The 21,690-nt window shown below is 43.9% G+C and overlaps 1 protein-coding gene across 4 annotated transcripts in view; it reads right to left on the bottom strand.

Moving 5' to 3' along the window:
* The window catches only part of LOC126199038 (uncharacterized), a 244,809-nt gene that overhangs the window by 181,497 nt on the left and 41,622 nt on the right, over positions 1-21,690 (bottom strand). For all 4 annotated transcript variants that reach the window (XM_049935742.1, XM_049935740.1, XM_049935739.1 and 1 more), the window contains exons 4-5: positions 14,518-14,684; positions 3,916-4,022 (exon numbers count right to left, since the gene is read on the bottom strand). In XM_049935742.1, the coding sequence (XP_049791699.1) occupies positions 3,916-4,022; positions 14,518-14,684 (274 nt within the window). The remainder of the gene's footprint in view (positions 1-3,915; positions 4,023-14,517; positions 14,685-21,690) is intronic.

Raw genomic sequence — 21,690 nt, 5'->3', positions numbered from 1 at the left:
TGAGTGTGATCCGCGAGGAGAAAAGGTTCTACATTAGCAGCAATCTCATTGGCTGCGTCACATATTAATGCGGATCGGCGGAAGCAGAATTTGGTCCGTCTTTAAGGCAGCGCCATCTCGTAGTGCGCTGTTGTGCTTAGCGGGGCGCGCTCTATTGGGAAAGTTGTGTATGCGCTGACTATGTGGAACTATGTACACAACACTGCGAAAGCATTTTTACTGTAAATCTTTGAAAATTTATGTTTGGCTTCTGAATTTGAGATAAAGAAATATGTGTTTCACTATTTTTGGAAACTCAACCCCTAATAGGGTGAGATATGGTCAAACTGATTCAGTGACTCGTCACTCAGCTCAAACCGCTAAGAATGTAAAGTTGGAATTTGGAGAGGGTGTGGATCTTATACTGTATGCATTGTTAAAGAAAGAATTGTCCGAAATTCCACTTCTAATGGGGTGAAATAGGGGATGAAAGGCTTTTTGAAAGTATGTCGCTGTTAAAGAAACTTTGATCCTAGAACTGAAAACCTGATATTAAACTTGTCAGGCAGAAAATAAAAAATACGTGTTTGATCATTTTTGGACATTCAACCACTTATGCTGTGAACTAGTGGGTGAAAACTTTTTTAAGAAATAAATAATTACTAAGGAACTACTGAAATTTTGCAAGGATACGTCTATGATAACTGGTATTTGAGTTCTCAGTTAGAAATGAAAAAAATACATGTTTCAGTGTTTCTTGAAATTCAACCTATAATGGAGAGCAATAGCAGATGAATATTTTTAAAAATGTATTTCATAACCTTAAAAAAATTTGAAGCTAAATTTATGATAACTGGTATTTCACTTCTCAGTTATAAATAAAGAAATATTTGTTAGAGAATGACAGTTGCTATGGAAATATCTCCACAGGAATGTAAAAGGCACAATTAACAAAAACTTTGGTCTCCAACTGCCAGAATCACCTTTTGGTCAGAAGATCATTCAGAAAGCACCAAGGTGTTGGAATTTGAGAACAACATAAATATTCTATAAATAAAAGCAAAACAAAATCTCTGCAAAGCATACAGTCAATGCGAATGAAGCAGTAGGTGCTAAGATAAAGATATGAAGAATTATGTTCAATGGCAATATGATCTTCGACCTGCTTTTACTTTTCCCTATCATTTTTACTTCATATATGTTTAAATCTTTATCTTGCAGTTTATGTAATGAACTATCGTCTCGAGACACGAATGTGTGAACATCGTCTTAAAGTAAAGTATCTATGTGATTCAAACAAGAAAACAGAAACACACCAAGCGAGGTGGCACAGTGGTTAGCACACTGAACTTGCATTTGGGAGGAAAACGGCTGAAACCTGCATCCAGCCATCCTGATTTCCGTCTCCTGTGACTTCCATAAATCGCTTCAGGCAAATGGTGGGATGGTTCTTTTGAAAGGGCATGCCTGACTTCCTTCCCCATCCTTCCCCAATACGATGTGACTGATGACCTCACCTAAATCAATCAACATATAAGAGAGAGAGAGGGAGAGAGAAAGTTGTGTGTGTGTTTAATTCTGTGTGTGAACGACATTAAAAACTGGTCATTAATTTGTGCACATCACGATGATCAATTTTTCTAAATGGCTCCTGATCGAATATCCTGAGAATGAGAACTGTTTATTTCTGCTCATAAATTTTATGTATGCATATATTTATGTCGACAGGCATATAGCATAGACTCTCTCCTACACTTCAGTCAGACTGTCACACTGCCTGTGCTAAAAAGTACTGGATGTTGTATACTAAAACAAGTAAATCACTGACTGATTAATGTTTTTAGTGAAGTATGCTACATTTGTATGGAGTGTAGCCATGTATGGAAGTGAAACGTGGACGATAAATAGTTTAGACAAGAAGAGAATAGAAGCTTTTGAAATGTGGTGCTACAGAAGAATGCTGAAGATTAGATGGGTAGATCACATAACTAATGAGGAGGTATTGAATAGAATTGGGGAGAAGAGGAGTTTGTGGCACAACTTGACTAGAAGAAGGGATCGGTTGGTAGGACATGTTCTGAGACATCGAGGGATCACTAATTTAGTATTGGAGGGCAGCGTGGAGGGTAAAAATCATAGAGAGAGACCAAGAGATGAATACACTAAGCAGATTCAGAAGGATGTAGGCTGCAGTAGGTACTGGGAGATGAAGAAGCTTGCACAGGATAGCGTAGCATGGAGAGCTGCATCAAACCAGTCTCTGGACTGAAGACCACAATAATAACAACAACAACCAACAACAACAACAACAACAACAACGTGCTACATTCCATGAATAACGCAACATCTTGTAATGCACAGCGTTCACTGGACTATATGGTGAAATCACAGAAAAAAAACTGTCGTAAAGCAATGTCTTTTGTCCAGGCGATCATTAATACTAAGGAGAATTCTAAGACATTAAGACATTCATTTTTCGGTCTCGGAAACTGACACACAGCCGGGAGAGCAGTGTGCTGACCACATGCCCCTCCATATCCGCATCCAGTGACACCAGTGGGCTGAGGATGACTCGGCGGCCAATAGGTACCTTTGGTCCTTCGTGGCCTGTGCGGGAGTAGTAGTTTTAGTTAAGACATTCATTTTAGTATTTGTTTACACTTCTCTATTCAGTATAATATAAGATTGATCGTTATTTCCATGTGCAGCTACAAATGATAATTCATTCTCTTTTCATTTCATGGATGGTTCAGAATCATGGTACTATATTCAGTGTAGGCCATGAATTATCTGGCCAATATTTAACTGTAGTTACCTCATTTTTTCTTGTGCTTTTGGGTGCATTTCTTTTCATGCACACAGTGTCTTTTCTGACTTACATTCCATTTGACACTGGGACATTTCACTAGGAAATGCATGAACTAATATATGTCAGTGCTGCATTCCTTGGCTGCCATGTTATGATTCCATTATAACAGAAATTCAATGGAAGCAGGTAGCTTTGTATTTTTTATGTCCCCTATGCCTTGGAAGGAAACTGCAAGATTCATAAAACACTCAGAATTTTTTATCATGAGTGAAAAATAAAGGTATTAACACATTCTGAAACTAACTACCATTCACGAAATGAAGGTGCTTCCAAATATTTTCCCCTCAGTTACATGAGAATATATTACTCTCCTTTTTCCAAATGATAATTATTCTTCCCAGTAAAGAGATTAATTATTTGATATCAATAGAGAGGCTGCTATGAACAAGTCAGATGTGTTTCATGAATTAAGACTCTTTCTTGACAGTTTAACTGAAACAAAACGTGAATACTCCTTGCATTCTCGCTAGCAGCTGAATTTTCATTAAATTACAAATTTTCCTTAGAGGTGCGATGTATAACAATACTCTATACAGCACATCCATATCAGAGCAGAATTTTTTTCATCTGATACATTAATAAATACTGTAGTTGCTCTAGTTATTTAGTCTTTGACCACTTCCTCTTCCCCAACGCCCTTGGGAGTGAAAGAGCCTGAATAAGGAAATATGCAGATGATGAGATAAAATACGAGACAATAGAATCTAGAACTATCCACAGTAAATGTATAGTCAAGAGTCTTAGGCTTGTAAAGTAAGATGTGATACCAAGTCTCCCAAATCGGTCATGGAAATTCTGGGAAAGTATGAAAAAAGATACAGACGACTTTCTTCCCTATCCTTGTCCGTTCAGTGCTTGTGCTCTGTCTCATAACCCCACAATGATCACAGACCTACAGGTTAGTCAGGACTCCCGCAGAGAGTTAACATTACAACCTGAAAGGCAACGATAATGACAGTGAGGGCTGCAAAAATCATTGAAGAGAGCTGATCACTTATGTGTGGCTGGTATGCTCACATCTCATACATACAACAAGGCTCAAAAGAGGGACAAAAAACACCACTTACCATCTGCTCGAATGCGAGGGGAACGAACAGCTTTGAGAGATGCCTCACGCGAAGTGATACCAGCTCCACTGAGTCTCGCCAGTAGTCGGAGTATTGTTTCAAGTACTCTGGAGAAGAATAGAGATGACATACTAGTGGACACTTGTTAGATCACACCTCAGTAGAAACACATCATTCAATTTCTGCCACCATCAGATTACAGAGTGTATGAAAGCAGAATTTAAGTTTTGAAACTAGATGGACATACACTGACAAAAGTGAAGTGTCACAGGACAGAACACAAGCCGGCCGAAGTGGCCGTGCGGTTCAAGGCGCTGAAGTCTGGAACCGCAAGACCGCTACGGTCGCAGGTTCGAATCCTCCCTCGGGCATGGATGTTTGTGATGTCCTTAGGTTAGTTAGGTTTAACTAGTTCTAAGTTCTAGGGGATTAATGACCTCAGCAGTTGAGTCCCATAGTGCTCAGAGCCATTTGAACCATAGAACACATTGACAGTACGTTACCAAACTCACACTCGAGTATTTTTTCTGACTGTATGACCTGCTTGTCTAAATGTCATCCTTATACGAGCTTATGTTCGGTATTTTCAGTTCAGGAACAAAAACATTCCTAAAGATTAAGAATGGTGTGAATATACAGGGTGTTTCAAAAATGGCCGGTATATTTGAAACGGCAATAAAAACTAAACGAGCAGCGATAGAAATACACCGTTTGTTGCAATATGCTTGGGACAACAGTATATTTTCAGGCAGACAAACTTTCGAAATTACAGTAGTTACAATTTTCAACAACAGATGGCGCTGCGGTCTGGGAAACTCTATAGTACGATATTTTCCACATATCCACCATGTGTAGCAATAATATGGCGTAGTCTCTGAATGAAATTACCCGAAACCTTTGACAACGTGTCTGGCGGAATGGCTTCACATGCAGATGAGATGTACTGCTTCAGCTGTGCAATAGTTTCTGGATTCTGGCGGTACACCTGGTCTTTCAAGTGACCCCACAGAAAGAAGTCACAGGGGTTCATGTCTGGCGAATAGGGAGGCCAATCCACGCCGCCTCCTGTATGTTTCGGATAGCCCAAAGCAATCACACGATCATCGAAATATTCATTCAGGAAATTAAAGACGTCGGCCGTGCGATGTGGCCGGGCACCATCTTGCATAAACCACGAGGTGTTCGCAGTGTCGTCTAAGGCAGTTTGTACCGCCACAAATTCACGAAGAATGTCCAGATAGCGTGATGCAGTAATCATTTCGGATCTGAAAAATGGGCCAATGATTCCTTTGGAAGAAATGGCGGCCCAGACCAGTACCTTTTGAGGATGCAGGGACGATGGGACTGCAACATGGGGCTTTTCGGTTCGCCATATGCGCCAGTTCTGTTTATTGACGAAGCCGTCCGGGTAAAAATAAGCTTCGTCAGTAAACCAAATGCTGCCCACATGCATATCGCCGTCATCAATCCTGTGCACTATATCGTTAGCGAATATCTCTCGTGCAGCAATGGTAGCGGCGCTGAGGGGTTGCCGCATTTGAATTTTGTATGGATAGAGGTGTAAACTCTGGCATGAGATGATACGTGGACGTTGGCGTCATTTGGACCGCAGCTGCAACACGGCGAACGGAAACCCGAGGCCGCTGTTGTATCACCTGCTGCACTAGCTGCGCGTTGCCCTCTGTGGTTGCCGTACGCGGTCGCCCTACCTTTCCAGCACGTTCATCCGTCACGTTCCCAGTCCGTTGAAATTTTTCAAACAGATCCTTTATTGTATCGCTTTTCGGTCCTTTGGTTACATTAAACCTCCGTTGAAAACTTCGTCGTGTTGCAACAACACTGTGTTCTAGGCGGTGGAATTCCAACACCAGAAAAATCCTCTGTTCTAAGGAATAAACCATGTTGTCTACAGCACACTTGCACGTTGTGAACAGCACACGCTTACAGCAGAAAGACGACGTACAGAATGGCGCACCCACAGGCTGCGTTGTCTTCTATATCGTTCACATCACTTGCAGCGCCATCTGTTGTTGAAAATTGTAACTACTGTAATTTCGAAAGTTTGTCCGCCTGAAAATGTACTGTTGTCCCAAGCATATTGCAACAAACGGTGTATTTCTATCGCTGCTCGTTTAGTTTTTATTGCCGTTTCAAATATACCGGTCATTTTTGAAACACCCTGTATAACGACCACTGTGTGAATCTGACGCTATTGTAGCTAAGCAGTGTCAGGTGGAAACACCAAATGTCTAATGTACGAGCACTTCCAGCGTACCACCATCTTTGTGGGAAAGGTCGAATCTTCGACATGAGAGGATTGAAAACATAATTCCTACAGAAGGCACAAGCATTTGACTTTAGTGCAGTTACTACAGAACATGTGCATATACAAGACGTAAGAGGACACATACATGAACAGCAATCATGCACTGAAATAACAATGGCGACAATTGAATATTTGTGCCATACCAAGAATCGAACCCTGATTTACATGAGCTGCCATCATAACGGCTTCAGCTATCCATGTGAACCTCCTGTCCAACCCACATTCTCAACTTGTTGCATACAACCAGTTTATCATCCATCACCCATTATCCTCACTGCTTGCAGCTTTCCATGATACCTGCAAAGGTTTCACATTGCATCTGTACTAAACTTATCATCAGCCATCAAGGCTCATATATGAAACTTCCTGGCAGATTAAAACTGTGTGCCCGACCGAGACTCGAACTCGGGACCTTCGCCTTTCGCGGGCAAGTGCTCTACCATCTGAGCTACCGAAGCACGACTCACGCCCGGTACTCACAGCTTTACTTCTGCCAGTATCTCGTCTCCAACCTTCCAAACTTTACAGAAGATCTCCTGCGAATCTTGAAGAACTAGCACTCCTCAAAGAAAGGATATTGCAGAGACATGGCTTAGCCACAGCCTGAGGGAGGTTTCCAGAATGAGATTTTCACTCTGGAGCGGAGTGTGGGCTGATACGAAACTTCCTGGTAGATTAAAACTGTGTGCCCGACCGAGACTCGAACTCGGGACCTTCGCCTCTCGCGGGCAAGTGCTCTACCATCTGAGCTACCGAAGCACGACTCACGCCCAGTACGTGGAAACCTCCCTCAGGCTGTGGCTAAGCCATGTCTCCGCAATATCCTTTCTTTCAGGAGTGCTAGTTCTGCAAGGTTCGCAGGAGATCTTCTGTAAAGTTTGGAAGGTGGGAGACGAGATACTGGCGGAAGTAAAGCTATGAGTACCGGGCGTGAGTCGTGCTTCGGTAGCTCAGATGGTAGAGCACTTGCCCGCGAAAGGCGAAGGTCCCGAGTTCGAGTCTCGGTCGGGCACACAGTTTTAATCTGCCAGGAAGTTTCGTATCAGCGCACACTCCGCTGCAGATTGAAAATCTCATTCTGAAGGCTCATATATGTTCAAAAGAAGTTCCCAGCACTACTGACAATAGACGTTGACTGTGGATATTGTAGCACAGACAAAGTCCCTTTGACTGTTCAGAGGTCACTAAACCTGCCCAAAAATGTAAACAACCACGCATGAGCAGCGCCTGTTAGATGGAGGGGGTCCGACAGCCGACCAGTTCCAGTCATTCAACCGGGAAGGAGGTACATGGCTCGTGTTGTCTGTAGTTCAACCACTCCTAGACGATCAATACCGTTGTTTGATCGTGTCTGCATTGTCACTTTGTGCCAGGAGGGGGTCTCAACAAGGAAGCGTCCAGGCGTCTCGGAGTGAACGAAAGATATGTTGTTCGGACATGGAGGAGATACAGAGAGACAGGAATTGTCGATGACATGGCTCGCTCAGGCTGCCCAAGGGCTACTACTGCTGTGGATGACCACTACCAATAGATTTAGCTCGGAGGAACACTGACAGCAACGCCACCATGTTGAATAATGCTTTTCGTGCATTCACAGGATCTCGTGTTACGACTCTGTGTGCAATATGCTGCACGATTCGCAACTTCGCTCCCCACGACCAGGGCGAGGTCCATCTTTGCAACCACGACACCATAGAGCGCGGTAGAGATGGGCCCAGAAACATGTCGAATGGACTGCTCAGGACTGGCATCACGTTCTCTTCACCAATGAGTGTCGCATATGCCTTCAACCAGACAACGGAGACGCCTTACACACATTGTCCAGCGAGTGCAGCAAAACTGCTGTTTTGGTGTGATGTGGGGCCGACGTACGCCGATGATGGCCATGGAAGGAGCCATACTGGCTGTATGATACATGATTGCCATCCTCCGACTGATAGTGCAACCACATCGGCAGCATATTGGCGAGGCATTCGTCTTGATGGAGGACAATTCGCGCTCCCATCGTGCACATCTTGTGAATGACTTCCATCAGGATAACAACATCGCTTGACTAGAGTGGTCAGCATGTTCTCCAGACATGAACCGTATGGAACATGCCTAGGATAGATTGAAAAGGGCTGTTTATGGACGAGGTGACCCACCAACCAATGTGAGGGATCTACGCCGAATCGCTATTGAGGAGTGGGAAATCTGGACCAACATTGCCTTGATGAACTTGTGGATAGTATGCCACGACAGATACAGGCACGCATCAATGCAAGAGGACGTGCTACTGGGTATTACAGGTAGCGGTGTGTACCACAGTGAGGACCACCACCTCTGAATGTCTCGCTGTATGGTGGTACAACAAGCAATGTATGGTTGTCATGAGCAATAAAAAGGTTGGAAATGATGTTTATGTTGATCTCTATTCCAATTTTTTCTGTAGGTTCCGAAACTCTGGGAACCGAGGTGACGCAAAACTTTTTTGCAGAATCTCAGGGAAGCATCCAACAACTCTATCAAGGACCACTTTTTTCGCTTTGTGATAGATGGCGCTGTAATAGTCGCAAACGAATAAGTGCATGGTATCACGTAACATTTCGCCAGTGCGGACGGTACTTGCTTCGTGATACAGTACCCGTGTTAAAATGGACCATTTACCAACTGCGTAATAGGTCGATATCGTGTTGATGTATGGCTATTGCGATCAAATTGCCCAACGGGCGTGTGCTATGTTGTAAGAGGTATGCGATGTATGCGCTGCCTGCAACAGGCAACACTTAGGAGAGTCTCTGACCAGAGAGCAGTATGTAGTTAGTAGTTGCTTGTCGCTAGTCGGCATCAGTCTGCTGTAGTCGACAGTAGTCTGTTGGAGTCTGCAGTAGTCGACGGTAGTCGGCGCGTGTTTGCGCTTGTGTGCAGTCTGCTCTGGTCGGGACTCTGGAGGATGAGTATTATTGTAGAAGGTAAAGAAGCAGCCTTGCGCATATCTAATAATGTATGTCAACTGTCATTCAATTTCTTTTAAAAAATGCAATAATAATTTTTATAATATAAAGTAATTTTTTTATAAAAAGCATTCATTTCAATTTAAAGATTTTATTCAATGGATTATGTTTCCTTTCATGAATCACAAAGCATAGGCCAGCATTGCACGGAGCTGTGCCGAAAATTTTGTATGTAAGAGCAGATATATTCGCAGTTTTTATTGAGGTAAGAACTTCTGCTTTTTTATTCAGCGTTGCTGTCGTCACAAAATTTACCAGGTTACGGAATTTTTTATTATTTCTGGGTTTAGGAATTGAATTTTGTAGTTAATTAAATGTGAATGCATTTCAGCACAGAGATTATAAATGGAAGCCAATTTTGTTCAGAGGTTACAATATTTAAAATTCATTTAATTCTTATTTCCGAGGGGAGGTTACATCTGGTTCATTTTTTTTATTTATAAAATATTTTTGTGGGGAGGTTATGCCGGCCGCGGTGGTCTAGCGGTTCTAGGCGTGCAGTCCGGAACCGCTACGGTCGCGGGTTCGAATCCTGCCTCGGGCATGGATGTGTGTGATGCCCTTAGGTTAGTTAAGTTTAAGTAGTTCTAAGTTCTAGGGGACTGATGACCACAGATGTTAAGTCCCATAGTGCTCAGAGCCATTTGAGCCATTGGGGAGGTTACACTTGGTTCATTTTTATTTATAAATTATTTTTGTGGGGAGGTTACAATGTATGCTGCTCGGTATCCTGGACGACATCATTCAAGTGTCCGGACCGTTCGCCAGATAGTTACGTTATTTAAGGAAACAGGAAGTGTACAGCCACATGTGAAACGTCAGCCACGAACTGCAACAAATGATGATGCCCAAGTAGGTGTTTTAGCTGCTGTCGCTGCTAATCCGCACATCAGTAGCAGACAAACTGCGCGAGAATCGGGCATCTCAAAAACGTCAGTGTTGAGAATGCTAAATCAACATCGATTGCACCCGTGTCATATTTCTATGCACCAGGAATTGCATGGAGACGACTTTGAACGTCGTGTACAGTTCTGCCACTGGGCACAAGAGAAATTACGGGACGATGACAGATTTTTTGCACGCGTTCTCTTTACCGACGAAGCGTCATTCACCAACAGCGGTAACGAAAGCCGGCATAATATGCACTATTGGGCGACGGAAAATCCACGATGGCTGCGACAAGTTGAACATCAGCGACCTTGGCGGGTTAATGTATGGTGCGGCATTATGGGAGGTAGGATAATTGGCCACCATTTTATCGATGGCAATCTAAATGGTGCAATGTATGCTGATTTCCTACGTAATATTCTACCGATGTTACTACAAGATGTTTCACGGCATGACAGAATGGCGATGTACTTCCAACACGATGGATGTCCGGCACATAGCTCGCGTGTGGTTGAAGCGGTATTGAATAGCATATTTCGTGACAGGTGGATTGGTCGTCGAAGCACCATACCATGGCCCACACGTTCATCGGATCTGACGTCCCCGGATTTCTCTTTGTGGGGAAAATTGAAGGATATTTGCTATTGTGATCCACCGACAACGCCTGACAACATGCGTCAGCGCATTCTCAATGCATGTGCGAACATTACGGAAGGTGAATTACTCGCTGTTGAGAGGAATGTCGTTACACGTATTGCCAAATGCATTGAGGTTGACGAACATCATTTTGAGCATTTATTACATTGAAAAAATGGTCCAAATGGCTCTGAGCACTATGGGACTTAGGTCATCAGTCCCCTAGAACTTACAAGGGAACCTCCCCATCGCACCCCCCTCAGATTTAGTTATAAGGTGGCACAGGGATAGGCCATGAAGAACTGAACACAGATCAATCGAGAAAACAGGAAGAAGTTGTGTGTAACTATGAAAAAATAAGCAAAATATACAAACTGAGTAGTCCATGCGCAACGTAGGCAACATCAAGGAGAGTGTCAGCCTACGAGCGCCGTGGTCCAGTGGTTAGCGTGAGCAGCTGCGGAACGAGAGGTCCTGGGTTCAAATCTCCTCTCGAGAGAAAAGTTTAATTTTTTATTTTCAGACAACTTCGCTCTCCAAAATTCCAGGGCATGTTCAGATTTGCTTGGACATATGCACAATTTTACGGTGTACACACGGAAACATTTGAAAACGTAAAAAACATATGTTTTGACAGAGCACAGGGAAAACTGTGCGACTGTGAAACTGTTGCATTCATTTGTTGCAGTTTATGTGACAAACTCTTGTGTTTTCATCACTTTTTTGGGAGTGATTATCACATTTACAAGAAAACCTAAATCGGGCAAGGTAGAAGAATCTTTTTACCCATTCGCCTAGTGTGCAAGTTAGGTGGGTCGACAAAATATTCCTGCCACGTGACGCACATGCCGTCACCAGTGTCGTATAGAATATATCAGACGTGTTTTCCTGTGGAGGCATCAGTTGACCTATGAACTTGCGATCAAATGTTTTCGGTTCCCATTGGAGAGGCACGTCCTTTCGTCTACTAATCGCACGGTTTTGCGGTGCGATCGCAAAACACAGACACTAAACTTATTACAGTGAACAGAGACGTCAATGAATGAACAGTCAGATCGTAACTTTGCGAAAATAAGGAAAGTAAAATTTTCGGTGGAGGGAGAACTCGAACCAAAGACCTCTCGTTCCGCAGTTGCTCACTCTAACCACCGGACCACGGCGCTCCTCAGCTTACATTGTCCCTAATGTTGCATATCTTGCACATGGACTACTCAGTTTGTATATTTTGCTTATTTTTTCATAGTTACACACATCTTCTTCCTGTTTTCTCGATTGATCGGTGTTCAGTTTTTCAAGGCCTATCCACTGTGTCAATTTATAACTAAATCTGAGGGGGGTGCGATGGGGAGGTTCCCTTGTTAGAACTACTTAAACCTAACTAATCTAAGGACATCACACACAGTCATGCCCGAGGCAGGATTCGAACCTGCGACTGAAGCGTCCAGAACCAAATTAATGTGGTATTTACAGGTAATCACGCTGCAACAGCATGCGTTCTCAGAAATGATAACTTCAAAAAGGTTCATGCATCACATTGGAACAACCTAAATAAAATGTTCAAACGTACCTACGTTCTGTATTTTAATTTAAAAAACCTACCTGTTACCAACTGTTCGTCTAAAATTGTGAGCCATATGTTTGTGACTATCACAGCGCCATCTATCACAAAGCGAAAAAAGTAGTCCAATAAAACATTCATATTTCTTTACGTACTACACGAATATGTAATAAAAATGGGGGTTCCCATTTAAAAAAACGCAGTTGATATCCGTTTGACCTATGGCAGCGTCATCTGGCGGGCCAACCATAGCGCCATCTGGTTTTCCCCTTCAAGCTAGACAAGTTTCGTTCTTTGTAGTTTATTCGTTTGACGCTTATTTCGTGAGATATTTGGCCTGGTAACGATCAATGGACCACCCTATATATATATATATATATATATATATATATATATATATATATATATATATATATATATATATAGTAGTGTGCAAGATTTGTCCCATCTGGTCTATACGGCAGTTTGTCGCTGTCATTGCCGGACATCACTTGTATTACAGAATAGCACCATTCCTAGTCTGGAAGCATTTTACGATGTACCGTGCAGTACAGTACCCCATTTGCCTACAAATATTAAAAAAGGACGATCCACAATAATCTTACAATATAATGTAAGGAGGAAACGGAAAATAACCGCTCATTCATAGTTTACAATAAGCATAGGAAGCAGCTGATCTGATGTCTGTGTCTACACAACATGCCTTTATCTGCTTGTAGCCCTTCAAAACGGACAACTTGACACGAAAAATAGAGTTGTTCAGCCTGTTTCCACCCTTTAGAAATAACTATTCGAAATGTCTGGTATGATTCCTGATTTCAACATGATTTTTGAGCAGAGTTTTGTGGTCGCCTGTCGTGGGTGGTGGTGGTTACTGACTTTTGCCTGTTGTGCTTTTCTGACATTAGCTGAAATCATTCTTCAAAGTTCATGTTTATTACTGGGGCTACTAGGTACCTCAGGTACAATATCTTTAACGGCATGAACTCATTTTTTTTTCTTCCCCTGTGGTTATTCCTTACTTCAAAATTACTTGTTTGCTATGTATCAGGGCAAGTCAGAACGTCTTTGCCCCTATTTTTTTTATCCAAATTACGGCTGTAAGTGCGAAGTCAGCATATCCATTTCCAGTATTAGATCTTTCTTGGTTCGGGCCAACCTTATCTCCTGATAGCTGCGCCGCACGGCGCTGCTGTCAGTTGTTAAAGATGGCGGTTGTGCTTCACGCGTCCATAGTTTTAGAGCAGCGAAGTGTAATTCGTTTTCTATGGAGCAAGGTACGGACGCCCATCGAGATCTACAGGGAAATGCAGCCCATATATGGGGGAAACTATCTCGCTTTGAGAACTGTGAGGAGGTAGTGGTGCTGTGAGTTCGACAGAAGCCGTGAAGTCTTGCATGACGATGAGCAGTCGGGGAGGCCGCGTTCACCGCTGTGTGACATTTCCCACGTGGATGCAGTCGTGGAAGCAGATCGGCGTGTGCACGTCACAGTCATTTTCCGAGAGCTTGACATATCGCGTGGGAATACTTACGACATCGTTCATGGGTCCTTAGGGAAGCGGATGGTTTCGTGTCAGTGGGTGCCTAAGCAGTTGGAGACATGATAAGGCAGTGAATCATCCCTCCAAGGAGGGTTTCTCGATGTGGACAACGTGATTCTGCTCCACAACAATGCGAGACCGCATGTGGCAGTTAGAAATGCGAAAACGGTCCAGCCATTTCACTGGGAGATTCTGGACCACCCACCATGCAGTCCAGACCTCGCACCTAGAGATCTCCACGGTTTTAGACTGCTGAAGAAGTTCCTGGAAGGACAGTGATTCACAAGTAATGACGAAGAAAAGGCAACAGCCCAACGGTGGTCCAACTGGACGAATTCTATCGCAGGGGCATCTCAAATTTAGTGCTGTGATGGGACAAATGTGTGAACCATTGTGGGGACTATGTGGAAAATTGTGTAAGGAATGAAGGATAGGATGTATATTTGTCATGTATGTACCTCACTTTGGCTAGTAAAAATTGGGGAAAAATCAGAATGTGATTTGCCCTCATACTTCGATTAGGGTACTGTTGCCAGCTGCAACCCAGACCCATCATTTACATGTTCATTACGTTGGATGAGGTTTTCTTGATAGCACAGATTAATGAGAACATTACGCTTTAGTTAACAATAATAGGCTTCCAAGTAAGATACTTACCAGTTTTGTTGAAGCGCTGCACAGGAAACTTAAGTCCCATATAACAAGTATGCCGGGCATGTCCGGCTCTTGTGATACGCCGCACAGCGTGCAGTAACTGGGATTGGATGCTATTCCTCAGATCATCTGTTTTCAGTGTGCCCACGTTCCATTCGATGTCTTCCAACCTATCAAAATTAAATGGAGTTACTTGATGTAATAAACGGTATTCTGAAATCTGATTGTATTTTCTAGAACATAATAGTAGAAGCTAAACTCAACTTACACCATCTCCAGTTTTTATGGTGTCCAGGTCATTGGAGATGAATCAGGGTATTAGGCTGCGTTATTCCGGCGTAAATTATGGGTTTTGTGTGAGTCTGTTAACAGGTTCTGGTAAAGTGAGCTGTGTCTGTTGAGATACAGGGTGGCGCACGGAAACGGGAAATTTCGAAATAACGTCCTTTCCATGAATAAATTCATAAAACTAGTAATTTATTAACGAAATTGATAGTATTCAGTATGCCATTATTCAGTATGTCTTTACAATCAAAATGTCCAAAAGTGTCTCTTTACTTTTTAAAGATGACATCGGAAAGATGTACTCCCATTCGGCGTTCACACTCTAACAGCCTGTTATGAAAACTCTGGAATGCGCGGTGTAGCAAATCTTGGGGAATGGCAGTGATTTCGTTTCCAATGTACTCCTTCAGTTCATGGATTGTTGCAGGACGTGTACGGTACACCTTGCCTTTAACATATCCCCACAGGAAGAAGTCGCACACACTAAGATCAGGGGATGTCGCAGTCCATGCAATGTCATTGTTACGTGAAATAATGCGTCTTCCAAAGAATTGACGAACTGCTGCCATCGATTGTCGAGCAGTGTGTGACGTGGCTCCGTCCTGCTAAAGCCACATGTTTTCGTCGTTAAGATTAAGCTCGTACAGTCTCGGTGTAAAGAATGTTTGAAGCATTTCAACATATCGAGCGGATGTTACTGTCACTGCACTACCATCCTCACGTTCACAAAAATAAGGGCCGATAACACCATGACATGATACAGCACACCATATTGTGACCTTGGCGCTATGTAGTGCTCGCTGGTGAAACTTACAAGGATTGTCCTGTGCCCAATAACGAAAATTCTGTTTGTTCACGAATTCGTTCAGGTGGAAATGGGCTTCGTCTGATATCCATAAGTAACCAAGGAAATTCGCGTCCTCGTTGATTTTAGCCAATATCTGGCCACTAAACTCCATACGTGACGCTGGGTCTCGTTCATGTAAGTGTTGCACAACTTATAGGGATGGAAGTCTAATTCGTGCAGTATTCTTTGTAAGCTTCGTCGCTTAATCCCTAGCGAAGATGCATGCTGTCGAACGGAGCGGCGAGGACTTGTCTCGATTGCAGCTCTAGCAGCTGCGATGTTCTCTGGGGTACGTACCGTTGGAATGCCACCTGGAGGTTTCTTTTTCAAGGCAGATCCTGTTTCTTCAAAAATTACGCACCCACGTTGTAATCGCATGCGCAAATGGAACACGTCCATGACGTCCAAACTGGTAATGCTGTCGAAATGTTCTCTGCGCGGCAGTCGCACTATCACCATTTTTGTAAAACGCTCTCACAGCTACTGCGCATTCCGCACCAGTCCAGTTCTCCATGATTACTAAATGGCAATGCGTTCACATCAATTGTGCTAAGTTTCGAACATCTGCCGGCGCTACAGTGCTGCCAACTGTAACGTTCAAAATTTCCCGTTCCCCTGCGCCGACCTGTACAGGAGTGCCTGCACACATATTCATCCAAAACAATGACAGGGCATGGGCATGCTCGAGTATTGGAGGATCGTAATTATCGTATGGACTTACAGAAAATACACATATCCACTGGTAAGCCAAAACACTATGAAAAAATGAAATGACTGTGTGGTGTTAGCCAGAAGGCCCTGCTCAGGGACGTTCAACCGCGAGGTGCAAGTCTTATTTCAGGTGACGCCACATTCGGCGATGGTGATGTCGGTGATGATCAAATGATGATGATGACAACACAACACCCAGTCCACGGGTGGAGAAGATCTCCAACCCGACCAGGAATCGCACCCAAGCCTGCTACATGGTAGAGAAGTACGTTACCACTCAGCTAAACAGGCTGACAGCCAAGACGCTACGACCACTGCCGACCGCGACGTTCGATGCCGCCTGTTGGCTTTGCGGGCATGTGACGCAGTAAGGAAAGTATGTAAGTAGAGCAGACACGCACGGGGACCACACTAGCAAAGATATGGGCTGCAAATGGGGATATCCATTGAGATAAGCGACTTTGAAAAAGGTTAGATTATTATTACACAGCGGCTGTGAACGAGTATCTGGAATCCGAGAATCTGGTGGGACTGTCGTCAGCAACTAAGGAAAGAGGCAGAAGGACAGTGAAACTACCACTAAATGGTTGAACGTCGACGACTCTGCACAGAACGTGGGGTTCGGAGGCTTGTCTGCTTTGTAAAGTAGGATAGATGGTGATCTGTGGCATCTCTGCCGAAAGAGCACAATGCTGGTGGATGCATAAGTGTTTCGCAGCACACCGTTCGTACACTGCTGAACATGAATTTCGGCAGCAGATCATCCCTACGTGTTCACATGTTCATTCAGCAACATCGTCAGTTACGATTGCAGTGGGCATGGGACCATCAGGCTTCAACAGTCGATCAATGAAAACGTGTCGGCTCCTCGAATGTATCACATTTACGAGGTGCATTCAAGTTCTAAGGCCTCCGATTTTTTTTCTCCGGACCGGAAAGAGATAGAAACATGCGCATTGTTTTAAAATGCCGCGTTCATTGTCAATATGTCCCAGAGATGGCAGCACCGTACGGCAGATGGAATTTTACCGCCAGCGGCGAGAATGAGAACTGTTTTAAATACTTAGAATGGCGACGTTTTCCTTACTTCAACAGCGTGAAACCATTCGTTTTCTGAATTTGCGTGGTGTGAAACCAATTGAAATTCATCGACAGTTGAAGGGGACATGTGGTGATGGAGTTATGGATGTGTCGAAAGTGCGTACGTGGGTGCGACAGTTTAATGAAGGCAGAACATCGTGTGACAACAAACCGAAACAACCTCGGGCTCGCACAAGCCGGTCTGACGACATGATCGAGAAAGTGGAGAGAATTGTTTTGGGGGATCACCGAATGACTGTTGAACAGATCGCCTCCAGAGTTGGCATTTCTGTGGGTTCTGTGCACACAATCCTTCATGACGACCTGAAAATGCGAAAAGTGTCATCCAGGTGGGTGCCACGAATGCTGACGGACGACCACATGGCTGCCCGTGTGGCATGTTGCCAAGCAATGTTGACGCGCAACGACAGCATGAATGGGACTTTCTTTTCGTCGGTTGTGACAATGGATGAGACGTGGATGCCATTTTTCAATCCAGAAACAAAGCGCCAGTCAGTTCAATGGAAGCACACAGATTCACCGCCACCAAAAAAATTTCGGGTAACAGTGCTGAAAAAATGATGGTGTCCATGTTCTGGGACAGCGAGGGCGTAATCCTTACCCATTGCGTTCCAAAGGGCACTACGGTAACAGGTGCATCCTACGAAAATGTTTTGAAGAACAAATTCCTTCCTGCACTGCAACAAAAACGTCTGGGAAGAGCTGCGCGTGTGCTGTTTCACCAAGACAACGCACCCGCACTTCGAGCTAACGTTACGCAACAGTTTCTTCGTGATAACAACTTTGAAGTGATTCCTAATGCTCCCTACTCACCTGACCTGGCTCCTAGTGACTTTTGGCTTTATCCAACAATGAAAGACACTTTCCGTGGTCGCACAATCACCAGCCTTGCTGCTATTGCCTCAGCGATGTTCCAGTGGTCAAAACAGACTCCTAAAGAAGCCTTCGCCGCTGCCATGGAATCATGGCGTCAGCGTTGTGAAAAATGTGTACGTCTGCAGGGCGATTACGTCGAGAAGTAATGCCAGTTTCATCGATTTCGGGTGAGTAGTTAATTAGAAAAAAAAATCGGAGGCCTTAGAACTTGAATGCACCTCGTATGCTACACTAGGTCGATGTTCGTCTCCGAAAATGTCGCCATCGACGCAACGGGGAAGATCAAACAGTGCAACAATCCTCGTTGAGTTTTGAATTAGATGGACCTTTTGCGTGGATAAATCCTTGCACAAACTTAAAAATGGCTGACATCGAAATAAGTGTCCAAGGAATAGAAAAGCAACTGAAATCACTCAACAAAGGAAAGTCCACTGGACCTGACGGGATACCAATTCGATGCGACACAGAGTACGCAAAAGAACTTGCCCCCCTTCTAACAGCCGTGTACCGCAAGTCTCTAGAGGAACGGAAGGTTCCAAATGATTGGAAAAGAGCACAGGTAGTCCCAGTCTTCAAGAAGGCTCGTCGAGCAGATGGGCAAAGCTATAGACCTATACCTCTGACATCGATCTGTTGTAGAATTTTAGAACATGTTTTTTGCTCGCGTATCATGTCATTTCTGGTAACCCAGAATCTACTCCGTAGGAATCAACAGCGATCGTGTGAGACCCAACTCGCTTTATCCGTCCATGAGACCCAGAAAATATTAGATACAGGCTCCCAGGTAGATGCCATTTTCGTTGACTTCCGGAAGGCGCTCGATACAGTTCCGCACTGTCGCCTGATAAACAAAGTAAGAGCTTACGGAATATCAGTCCAGTTGTGTGACTGGATTGAAGAGTTTTTAGCAAACAGAACACTGCATGTTGTTCTCAATGGAGAGACGTCTACAGACGTTAAAGTAACTTCTGGCGTGCCACAGGGGAGTGTTATGGGACCATTGCTTTTCACAATATATATAAATGACGTAGTAGATAGTGTCGGAAGTTCTATCCGGTTTTTCGCGGATGATGCTGTAGTATACAGAGAAGTTGCAGCATTAGAAAATTGCGACGAAATGCAGGAAGATCTGCAGCGGATAGGCACTTGGTGCAGGGAATGGCAACTTACCCTTAACATAGACAAATGTAATGTATTGCGAATACATAGAAAGAAGGATCCTTTATTGTATGATTATATGACAGCGGAACAAACACTGGTAGCAGTTACTTTTGTGCCGGCCGGAGTGGCCGTGCGGTTCTAAGCGCTACAGTCTAGAACCGAGCGACCGCTACGGTCGCAGATCTGAATCCTGCCTCGGGCATGGATGTGTGTGATTTCCTTAGGTTAGTTAGGTTTAATTAGTTCTAAGTTATAGGCGACTGATGACCTCAGAAGTTAAGTCGCATAGTGCTCAGAGCCATTTAGTAACTTCTGTAAAATATCTGGGAGTATGCGTGCGGAACGATTTGAAGTGGAATGATCATATAAAATTAATTGTTGGTAAGGCGAGTGCGAGGTTGAGATTCATTAAGGGAGTCCTTAGAAAATGTAGTCCATCAACAAAGGAGGTGGCTTACAAAACACTCGTTCGACCTATAATTGAGTATTCCTCATCAGTGTGGGATCCGTGCCAGGTCGGGTAGACAGAGGAGATAGAGAAGATGCAAAGAAGAGCGGCGCGTTTCGTCACAGGGTTATTTGGTAAGCGTGATAGTGTTACGGAGATGTTTAGCAAACTCAAGTGGCAGCCTCTGCAAGAGAGGCGTTCTGCATCGCAGTGTAGCTTGCTGTCCAGGTTTCGAGAGGGTGCATTTCTGGATGAGGTATCGAATATATTGCTTCCCCCTACTTATAACCCCGATGAAATTACGAATGTAAAATTAGAGAGATTCGAGCGCGCACGGAGGCTTTCCGGCAGTCGTTCTTCCCGCGAACCGTACGCGACTGGAACACGAAAGGGAGGTAATGACAGTGCCCTCCGCCACACACCGTTGGGTAGCTTGAGGAGTATAAATGTAGATGTAGATGTTCATTCCCAATTCTGTCCTTCACGTCATTCGAAACTGATGTTACCATGAAACCGACTGAGTCTAATGAGATCAGTTGAAATTCTGAATGCGTCGTTGCAGGAGCCAGACTAAGACTGGATAACTGAAAAGAGGGTAACATAAGAGGGTGCAGCGTGGAAGGTCATAAGCGTGAACATGGTAAGGAACCAAATCTGATTCCTGATATTGACGGTACACTCGTGAAACGGTCGTACGAGAGAATCCCCACTTCATCGCTACTTCGGAGATGCTGTGTCCCGCAGCTCATGCGCTGACTATAACCCCACGTACAAGCTCAGTTAAATCGTGATAATCTGCCACTGTAGAAGCAGTAACCCATCTAACAACTGCGCCAGACACTTCTTGTCTTATACAGGCATTCCCGACCGCTCCGCAATATTCTGCCTCTTTGCAGTCCTCTGTATTACAATATGCATGCCTATACCAGTTTCTTTGGCGCTTCAGTGTACTTGCTGCACTGGGTCAGATGAAGTAAAACATTGCACGAAATTTCCCACTAGAGCGCGCCCCGCTAAGCACAACAGCGCAGGCGCAGCGCTCGTCCGTCTCCGCACTATGAGATGGCGCTGTCTTAGAGACGGACAAAATTCTGCTTCCGCCGATCCGCGTATTATATGTAATGCAGCCAATGAGATTGCTGCTAACGTAGAACCTTTTCTCCTCCTATTAGTCACTCGGCATTAGTCTGCATTTGTCTGTACCAGTCTGTAGTCAAGTTTCAGTCTGCGACTAATAAGATTATCATATTCCTGTACATAGCCATGAAGAGAAATGTATTGACACTTTGTCAAGAATCAGAGATATGTGAGAATAAGATTAACGTACGAAGACCAAAGGAACTTCAGATTGTCAACTGTAAACAGCATCCAGAATCAAGTTAAGTAATTTCTATGCTTTTTATTATTTTAATAAATGTGTGTGAAAATTAACGAAGTTCTGTTTAAAGTTGGTCACCGTCAATCTGCTACTCTAAGCGTGCAAGTGGCATTTCTATCGTCTGACCTAACGGCAGAAGATAAACACGCCATGATAAGACCACGAGACATATTGCTGACACTCGCCCACTTCGTTAGGGCGACAAGTCAAATAATGTGATGGTGTGTGTACCGAAGGTCTTACAGTACGCACACCACAGAAGGTTTCTCGTTTCCTTCTCGATTTATTGAGTTTTATAAACGAACGACGGTCAATGCCGACTTGCCAGCTGCTATGAAACAGATATTAATCGTTTTTAAGAAAACTGCT

This window comes from Schistocerca nitens, chromosome 8, assembly GCF_023898315.1.
Source record: "Schistocerca nitens isolate TAMUIC-IGC-003100 chromosome 8, iqSchNite1.1, whole genome shotgun sequence".
Classification (NCBI taxonomy): Eukaryota; Metazoa; Arthropoda; class Insecta; order Orthoptera; family Acrididae; genus Schistocerca; species Schistocerca nitens.
Note: the sequence above shows the minus strand (reverse complement) of the source record. Positions and strands in the feature narration are given on the sequence as shown.